Genomic DNA, 9,532 nt, shown 5'->3' on the forward strand with positions numbered 1-9,532 from the left:
CCCCCCCATCCTGTCTCATCCCCCCTCTTTTCGGAGGGATATATAATGGAGGTTGGGACTCTGTTGCATCTCAGCATCACTCGTGGACACTCATCCACTGTTCACTCGTTTACTTAGAGGGGAAGAGGGATCAACAAAAGAGAAGAGGGGAGATATGAGGTCTCTACTGAAGCTGGTTGTTCTGCTGTTCTGTGTCCAGAGAGGAGAGGGACACTGGCTGCGCTCACTACTCGGTAAGGAAGGATGGGGGTCACGACTCACGACCTTTGACATTAGAGGGACAGGATAGAATTTCTTCCTATTTTCATCAGTTTTGTACTGGGCTATATGTATCTAGATATGGTTGTGTACTTTGAGATTGGTTTACATCAGTATGATGTTTGACACTGGGACTTCAGAATTTTGACAGCATATTGTGTGATTTCTGTTCTGAGGTTTTTCTGTAGGGTAGCACTGACTATCAGTCTACTGCAGTCTATAGTGTAATGATATCTGGTCCAAGCTGGTGTGATGAGTGTTTTAATAACCCTCTCTCTTTATCTCCATCTTTCAGAGCAGCGAGGGCAAGCATCACCCCCCCCATCAGAGGAGGAGAGGAGAGGTGGAGGAGGAGAATCCAACAAAGGGAACGACAACAATAAGAACACAGAAGGTTCCGGATTCGGAGCAGAAGACCAAAGAGGTTCCGTCCCATCCCCAGCCCCAATCCGGTCCCGCCGCTCTTCAACCCAGTGTCGTCTCCACTCCATCCTCCTCCAGGTACGAGAGCTGGGTCTGGGCTACGACGCGGACGAGACCGTCCTCTTCAAGTACTGCAGCGGAGACTGTCCCCGTGTCCGCTCCAACCATGATCTGACCCTGACCAACCTGCTCCTGAGGGGGGCCCTGCCCGAGCAGAGTGGAGAGATGTGGCAGAAGGGACCATGCTGCAGGCCCACCCACCATGAAGATCTAGCCTTTTTGGATAATGCCCATCGCTGGCACAAGGTGGAGAAGCTGTCGGCTGCAGGGTGTAACTGTGTGGGTTAATGAGGAGGAGCTGGACATGAAGGGGGAGGGCCTGGGACTGAACATTCACTTTTGGGCCGTGGCCATTGGCTGTTCAGAATGCAATGGGAGAGGCATAGAAGCTCAGGCTGTGCTGTAAAAATTGAGATCCAGGAGGAAAGCGATTACGGATGTAGCTATTATTTGCTAGAAAGAAATGCATTAATTTTGCGTATGTATATTTATATTTATTTAAAGTTGCTTTGGAGAGTTTTTTTTTTTTTTACCAATGACGAGAATGGATCTTATTTTGCTGCATAGATTAAATGAATAGTGGTTAACACTATGGTTGATTGTTGAGTAAAATTGATACAATTTGAAAAAAGGTCCTCAGCAAACCAACAAGGTATTTATGTAAAATAAATTATTTATTTATTTGAGATGATTCCTGTATGATGCTACTTAATTTATTTTGTCCATGTGCCATGTTCATATGTACAACTCGTAATAAAGACAACCATATATACATGTTTTATGACCAATGTTGGTGAGTGATATTACATTTTCCCTCATGGCTACTAAGAAATATATATTAGAGCCTATGATTCAGTTGGAAAACAAGAAGGGTTTATTCAAAACTCATCATTTACAAAAAATGTACAATGCATTGATTTATTTAATAGCCATGGAAGCAACAGCACGTCCCTTCTCAACCACACAACCATTTCCCTCAACCAAAATCCCATCCCTGACCCTGAGTCAAGAACAGACAGTTCATGTACAGTAGGGAACTCATCAGTTCTGACGATATCATGACTCTTGTCCTTTCTGTTATGTCCATCTAATGATTACTATGCTTTTTCCTGTTGAACAACCACCACGTCCTCCTCAGTTTCCTCTGGCTCCGCCACCCACACCTGGACACGCCCCTCCATGGCTGTGAGGAGGCGGGTCTCCGAGGGATGGAAAGACAGCGATTGGACGACAGCCTTCCCGACTGGCAGCTTCAGCGTCAGAGAACCCTGAGAGAGAAACAAGAGATGTTCAAAAATAGAAAGAATCTAACACCAATAGGCACACAATTCTGGTACTCGAGCAACAGGGGTGCTACTCATGTTTTCATCCTTGATAGCGAACATACTAAGTTCTTGAATCTGCAGCTGTTAACATTTACAGATACTGCTGTGCTATTCTGTTTCAAATACGCATCCAGTTAGCAAAATCAATAAATCAAATCAATTAATTTTGATAGGAAGTGGAGCTATCTATTCATTTAACAAATCATCCATCCCTCGTACCTCTACCAGGTCCCAGCAGTACACGTGTCCGTCCTCAGAGCAGCTCAGTACGTGAGTATCCTTACTGGACAGACAGCAGTCCAGCTTGTAGCCCTTCATCTTGTGTCCTTTATACTCTCCCAGCATCTCCCCTGTGCTCTTGTCCAGTAGACGCACGGTGGAGTCCAGGCTGGAGGTCAGAGTGCACTGGGCGTCCGCACTGAAACACACACACGTGATGGGGCCTGGAACACAGAGACAAACACACAACAAATCAACGCGATTCAGGGTGGTTTAGGTACAGAAGTTAGTGATAGTTAGTATAACAACTAGTTGGTAAGACTAGATACTGACTGTTGATGAAGTCCACATGCAGCTGGCCCATCCGCAGGTCATATCGTCTCACTCTCCCATCCACTGACCTGGAGAAAGACATGAGATAGAAAAGATACTTAGAGGACTCTTCTATAAGAATGAAACTGAAATGAACAGAAAGGTTCAGACTTGGTACTGACCCAGTGAGCAGCTCGTGTTCAGACACCTTCAGACTGCTGACACCATCTTGAGCCTCGTCCAGAATCTGGATGGGGTCAAATTTTCTGGACCTGGTGTCCCAGCAACGCACTGTACCATCTATGGAGCCTAGAGACCGACACGAGTACACGCACATACGCGCACGCTCACGCACGCACGCGCGCACGCACACACACACACTTGATATGGGTTCTGTTGTGGATGAGCAGGACAATGCTGAAGCCTCAAACCTGGTTGTAGAGGTGACTGAGATGCACTTTGCTGAGGAGGGATGGAGGAACGCCAAAACTCACCAGATAAAATGACTGTAGCTTCTTCATTGAACTGGACACAGTTGACTTTCTGCAAACAGAGAGACAGGCCAGAGGCAGAGCCATATCCATGTAAATAAATGGCTCTAGTTAGAGGTTTTGTTGTTGTATTCTTTCCTGTCTCTATTCCTTCAACATAAACATCTCTTTCTAGATTTTGTTCTGACCCACCTGACCTCTCCTACCTGCCTCTTTCCCCCTCCACTCTTTCTCTAAAACTAACTCCATCTCTCTCTCTGTGACACAGGAAAATATAGTTGTATTGTTTTCTCTCACACCAGCGTGACCCCTGAGTTTCCGGGTGACCTGTCCCGTGGCGACGTCCCAGAGGATCACCGTCTTGTCCGAGCTGCACGAACATAGCTGGCTGTTGTCATAGGAACTAGGGAAGGAATCGATGGTAAGACACACACCATTACCTCAGATCATATTCCCCCAGAGGCAGCAGGGAGACAGTAAAGGACAAAGCAGGCAGATGGATAGGGGAAGACTACACAAGCAAGCATGTAGATTGATCACATAGAAAATGACCCGCAGAGGCAAGACTGACAGAGAGTAAAGAACACAGAAGGCAGATGGATGGATAGGGGAACATAAACAAGAATACTGAATGAGTAAAAAATGTGCTACTTCTTATCTATCAACTATACCGTATGTATCCATGTGTAATGCATATCTCCTACTTCATACAGGGGAACATACAGGCATTGGCGTCTGCATATAGGCTAGCTATCACACTGAAAGAAAACGCTTAGTGAAGTTAAGTGCTTCCCACTCAATCAGATCTAGGATCAGCTTTATTTAACCCAAATTTGGCCTTTACCAAACACATTCCTCAATAAAGAGTTCCTCAATCAGCTGTCTGTATTGCTCTAGAGCAAGGGTCTCCAACAGGTAGATCTACCAGTAGCTCTCAGCCCACCCGTGAGTAGCTCGCCAATCAATTCTGAAAGTGCGTGCATTTTTTAAACGTGTTCCATCACAAACGGTCATAAACATAAAGCTCCCAGCTACTATCCAATCAAAGCCACAGTGACATTATCCCACCCCTGGTTGGCCACTACTGGCTTCAAAATCCAAACTTAGCACAATATCTGCCAATTCATTTCGAGCAATATTGCTGTCTGTTTAGTGCACGCGTTTGTCTATCACTCTGTAGGAAAGTTAACAATGATGATAACCGTCTTGTGGGTAGACGGAAAGACTTTCCCCAAAAACTTTCTCAATTAAATGTTAAGTGCAAAGTAGGCTTACCTGACAGAACTATATCATGATTATTTGTATCAATTGGGTGGCGATTGTTTTGCAAACCCTGCCATGACGTGCTGCAGCAGTAGTCTCAGCAGAAACATCGCTCAACTGACACATTCCTCTCTACACTAAAACATTTAAATGAATAGATTTTTTTTCTTCAGATGTGATTTAAGCACTGACATGGACTCAAAACATACATTTTCGATGTTTCTCTTTGAATAATTGTAACATTGAGAGTCGTTTTAAAAATGATTTTACGAGGTATATTGACATAAAACACATCTGTTGTACACCTAGGACCCGGGGAAGAGTTGCAGGTCTCATGCCAGAACAGGATGGAGACCCCTGCTGTAGAGACACCAAATCATCACATTTTAGACCGTTCTGGAGACCAAAAAAACTCAAATCAGATTTAAAACTGTACCTAACTCAGTGGAGATGAGCGGGATCTCCAGAGTAAGCCATCCCTGAGGCCGGGTCTGGTAACTCGTACCTCTGCAGGTTAACAATTAACTAACGGACCGCACAAGTTTATGCAAGAGGGCTTTATAACCAAAAAGAGCGCAATGCGTCGATCTACAAGACTTCAAAGAGGGCCAGCTTACTTTCTGATACAGGTTTGTGTAATAATACAGACCCATCAGCATCTAGCACCTCGTATCCATGGCCACTGTACGTCTTCAGTAGTGTCCCTCGACTTACACTCCACAACTTCAGAGACTTGTCACTGCCGCAAGACAGCAGGTAGTTACCATCAGCTGAAAAAGAGAGGGTGAGGGGGAGAGAGACAGGGAGGGAGAAAGAGTTGGGTCGAGAGAAAATGAGAGGATGAAAAACACCCGAAACACATGTAGATACAGCCTCTCATGACATACACAAGCAGCTCCAAGTTGACCAAAAGTCAATGCACCTGACGGTATGGGTGTTTGTTCGAGCTCTCACCATTGAATCGCACAGCTCTTACAGCCCCTTGTTGGCAGTCTATGGTCCTGAGAAGGTGTTGGGGGAGCTGAGGGACCTCAGGTTTGGGCTGGGGAAACGACATTTCCCACTTCTGCCTGTAGAAAGAGAGATTGAAACATATAGCCATTATTTTCCTCCTGGCTTGAGCATCAACTACGTTAACGCTAGTTACTGGAAAGAGCAAGTGCTATGGAAATAGCATCATGGAACTTGGATAGATATCTACCTGAAATACCTTGCTTGTTCGCTTTAGTTTGATGAGAGAGCAATCGTTAACTGACTCATATTGATTTCTGTTAGCTAACAACAAACGAACAAGTACTTTTTCCCCCCTACAGTTTATGCTCCACAACATTATATTTTTGCGAATGTTTAGTTTACTTCCTGTCTGTGATAATCATTTCGTTCCGGGTAAAAGCATTTGTGTCAAAATAAAAGTCATTCTCCCTCCGCATTGACAGAGTCCTTCGCGTCCTTTAAAGCATTTATTTTGAAACGCATCCATCGCACAGCGGAACTGGTAGGCCCCGCCCCTTCCTTCACCGAGCTCGCTGACGGGTTCCACTCCACACCGTTTTGCCACTAAATTAATCCTTAAAAATATCTCAACAAGAAGGACATTATGTCCGCAAACAACTTGTCAGGCCCACAAAGGGTAAACAAAATTATTCGGTGAGTACAATTGAGAAATGTCGTTGGGTTTGCTCGCTAACATTGCTAACGAGGTACATTTAATCATTTACATTTAAGTCATTTAGCAGACGCTCTTATCCAGAGCGACTTACAAATTGGTGCATTCACCTTAAGATATCCAGTGGAACAACCACTTTACAATAGTGCATCTAAATCCTTTGGGGGGGGGGGGTTAGAAGGATTACTTTATCCTATCCCAGGTATTCCAAGGTAGCTACTTAGCTAAATCAGACGTCATCAGCACTATTCTGACGCGATTATAGACTAGCTAACAAGCTCGCTAGCTAGAACTGCTGTCATTTTGTGAACTAACTAGATGTTGTTACACTGACGTATAGCTAAGGTAGCTAGTTGCGTTATTTGTGGTAGGGTCATTCATGTCTTGGTTGTTACAGATACAAGCCCCCCAGCACGGAAGCAAACCCCACCCTGGAAGACCCGACTCCAGACTACATGAACCTACTCGGCATGATCTTCAGCATGTGTGGCCTGATGCTGAAGGTGACCCAGAGACCACACTGACACACACACACACACACACACACACACAGACAGATGACCTTGCCCCTCCCCCATTCATCGTGTGTGTGTGTGTGTGTGTGTGTGTGTGTGTGTGTGTGTGTGTGTGTGTGTGTGTGTGTGTGTGTAAAACCTCCCCAAGGAGAAGTTGCCCCACTGTGTTCCCACCTCCCCTCCCCATTTATGGATTAAAGTCTACCACCTGGGGGCCAACTCCAGCCTTTCAACTGAGTGGTTTAACCTAGAAGGGTGTGTGTGCCCCCAAATCAACTGGAGCCAGTACTTTCTGTCACATATCCCTAATTGACTGTGTGTGGTGCTGGGTGATACACCGTTACACCCACCTAGGTAATGTGACGGTCTACTACTCTACGATTGGATGAATTGTCACTACGTCCGATAGTGGAGTTGAGGAAAGTCCAGCACACCGGTAACCTTGACGCCACCAACTATTTAATGTCTCTTTTAATCAACACCTTTCCCTCTGACTGCTGCCACTGAAATGAGTCCTAAAATGTTATGTGGGCATATATATAAGCAGTGTCCCTGTGCTAGCATAGCAATGTATCTTCCTTTACTCTCCCTGCCCTCTTACTGAGCTCCAACTAGTGATCCTCTGCTTCGCAAACACACCTGACCGCCCGCTTGACAACATACTAGCCAGTTGCGCCATCGATAAAGGCACATATACAGCAATGCTAATGGTGACATTTCAAGCAGTGGATTGAAATTGCAGTAGGATCTTAACCTGTTACACGTAGGCATATTATCTTACACAATACATTAGTAACTGTCTGTCTATGCTACAGCACTTCTAAAGCCTCATGCAGAAAAGCAGACACACACACACAGCACATTATAAAGTACAGTATGTATGTCATTTTGTGGTCATTAACCTTCTGTGCTGTGTGTTTCAGTTAAAGTGGTGTGCGTGGATAGCAGTGTACTGCTCCTTCATCAGCTTCGCTAACTCCCGCAGCTCTGAAGACACTAAACAGATGATGAGTAGCTTCATGTGAGTAGAACAAATATGTGTGTGCCTCTCTCTCTCTCTCTCTGTGTGTGTACACGTTCTGTCTCTTTTATCAAGTCTCATATTTCCAACCTACCCAGTATGCGACTATGAGGGCGAGTGAAAGAGAAGTGTAAAAAGTGTCTGCTATTATGCAGGGTTATCTATTATCTGTCTCATAATGGTTTACAGTTCATTTTATTTATTTTACCTTTATTTAACTAGGCAAGTCAGTTAAGAACAAATTCTTATTTTCAATCACGGCCTAGGAACAGTGGGTTAACTGCCTTGTTCAGGGGCAGAACGACAAATTTGTACCTTGTCAGCTCGGGGTTTCAAACTTGCAACCTTTCGGTTACTAGTCCAACACTCTAACCACTAGGCTACCCTGCCGCCCCAACATAGGTACATTAATTAATTATTTGATTAATTGATTAATTAATGTATTAACTATAATACCAGGACGCAGCAGGAAGTTAGTTTGGCAGCTCTTTTTCTGCCTGGGGTGTATTCCCTAGGAACCAAGCGGGGGAGGGACTATCCTGAATGTGTACAATAAAAAACACTTTTCATTGCTAAATGTTTTCCGTTGCAAAATGTTTTGCTACGGATTGCACTAATGAATGCACTCCTGGCCATAAAACTAAAGACGCAGGAAGTTAGTTTGGCAACGCTCGGCTCTACCTGGCATTGTGACATGCGATGGGCTCAGCTTTAATGTCCAAAAGCTTTTAACGTTGACCTCCAGGTGTTGCATTTACCCATAACAATTTACTACAGCAGATAATACCACTCACTTTGGGGGAGCGTGTGTGTCTGTGTGGCATTTTTCCAGGGAAAGTAGTGTGTGTGCCTCTGCAGGTAAAGTAGAGAGTGTCAGGACATCAGTAGTAGATGCTTCCCAGTCCATCACCTAGATTCATTTTTTTATTAAAGATTGTCTCATTGCCCTCCTGGCTTGTAACACAAACTGTGTGGATCAGCAAAATGTTGTAGAAGTGTTATATGCAGCAAATGCGATATAGGCCTAATCACAATGGAAAAATATGAAGTTGATATATTATACTGATCCAAGGTCGTTTTGGTTTTTCTTTTATAGTGAAGGTTAAGATCTAAGGGATGATAAGCTGATCCTAGATCTGTGAAAAAAGGACAAAGTGTAACCACCGAACCGGAAGGCACTGAGGCTATATTAAAGATGGTTCTGCTGAGCAATCTCTTCAATATTTATTGCTAATTAATTTTTATTTTCTTCTCATCCTTTTTTTTTTTTCTTCAATCTCTTCTTCTTTCGATCAGGCTGTCCATCTCAGCTGTGGTGATGTCATACCTCCAGAACCCCCAGCCCATGTCGCCACCGTGGTAACCAAGGACCAATGGCGGGGGGGCCTTGCAGGAGAGGGGCGGTTCCAGACTGAGAGTGGGAGACGGACTCCTGACTCGCCCACTGACCATCTGGGCGAGAGAGAGATGGATGGCTGGAGAGAGGAGATGGATGGATGGAGACAGAGAGAGGGGGGAAGGGAAAAAGATGGATGTATTGAGAGGAAACACAATGGTGGACATGAGACAAGAACAAGATGACCAGGTGGTCCTGGTTATAACTCCCTGTTTACTCTCCAAAATCTCTCTCTTCCTGGAGATATTGCACGTTTTCTATTGAATTGTCTGATTCACCCGCTGTAAGCTGAGCTCTGTTAGTTGGAAATAAAGATTGAAGGTTTTATAAAGTCCCTGTATTTTGTTTGTCCTGTTACATGGGTGACACTGTGCTTCGCTGTACCGTACCACTTCATCCCGCTGCAGCTCACACTGAGACCAGAACCCAGGACCCCCTGCCTCACAAACACACGTGACCACCCTCATGAAATACCTTTAGCCAGCTGTGCCACCGAAAAGGTACCAGTTGGATTGGCATTCCAAGCTGAGGAGTTTAACCAATTCGGGTCCGTTACACATGCATGTTCTGATAACATCTTGGA

At 44.8% G+C, this 9,532-nt stretch overlaps 3 protein-coding genes across 4 annotated transcripts; 2 read left to right on the plus strand and 1 right to left on the minus strand.

Annotated features, from left to right (window-relative positions):
* The first annotated feature begins 154 nt into the window (after positions 1–154).
* LOC115147875 (persephin-like) lies at positions 155–1,277 on the plus strand. The gene is made up of 2 exons (XM_029690140.1): positions 155–233; positions 554–1,277. The coding sequence occupies exons 1-2, from the start codon at positions 155–157 to the stop codon at positions 1,027–1,029; spliced, it is 555 nt and encodes a 184-aa protein (XP_029546000.1). The 3' UTR covers positions 1,030–1,277.
* Positions 1,278–1,592: 315 nt separating this feature from the next.
* LOC115147417 (WD repeat domain-containing protein 83) lies at positions 1,593–5,722 on the minus strand. Of its 2 annotated transcripts, none has more exons than XM_029689656.1 (9): positions 5,562–5,722; positions 5,306–5,421; positions 5,001–5,121; positions 3,386–3,491; positions 3,092–3,140; positions 2,780–2,906; positions 2,619–2,686; positions 2,286–2,509; positions 1,593–2,009 (listed from the first exon to the last, which is right to left on the minus strand). In XM_029689656.1, the coding sequence occupies exons 2-9, from the start codon at positions 5,406–5,408 to the stop codon at positions 1,839–1,841; spliced, it is 969 nt and encodes a 322-aa protein (XP_029545516.1). In that variant the 5' UTR covers positions 5,409–5,421; positions 5,562–5,722; the 3' UTR covers positions 1,593–1,838. The 2 variants fall into 2 exon arrangements, with proteins under 2 accessions (XP_029545516.1, XP_029545515.1); XM_029689655.1 differs by having other exon boundaries at positions 5,553–5,722.
* Positions 5,723–5,843: 121 nt separating this feature from the next.
* On the plus strand, positions 5,844–9,283 carry LOC115147418 (protein Asterix). Its single transcript, XM_029689657.1, has 4 exons — positions 5,844–5,998; positions 6,415–6,520; positions 7,456–7,553; positions 8,850–9,283. The coding sequence occupies exons 1-4, from the start codon at positions 5,949–5,951 to the stop codon at positions 8,914–8,916; spliced, it is 321 nt and encodes a 106-aa protein (XP_029545517.1). The 5' UTR covers positions 5,844–5,948; the 3' UTR covers positions 8,917–9,283.
* The last annotated feature ends 249 nt before the right edge of the window (positions 9,284–9,532 follow it).

The sequence above is a fragment of the Salmo trutta genome, chromosome 14 (assembly GCF_901001165.1).
Source record: "Salmo trutta chromosome 14, fSalTru1.1, whole genome shotgun sequence".
NCBI lineage: Eukaryota > Metazoa > Chordata > Actinopteri > Salmoniformes > Salmonidae > Salmo > Salmo trutta.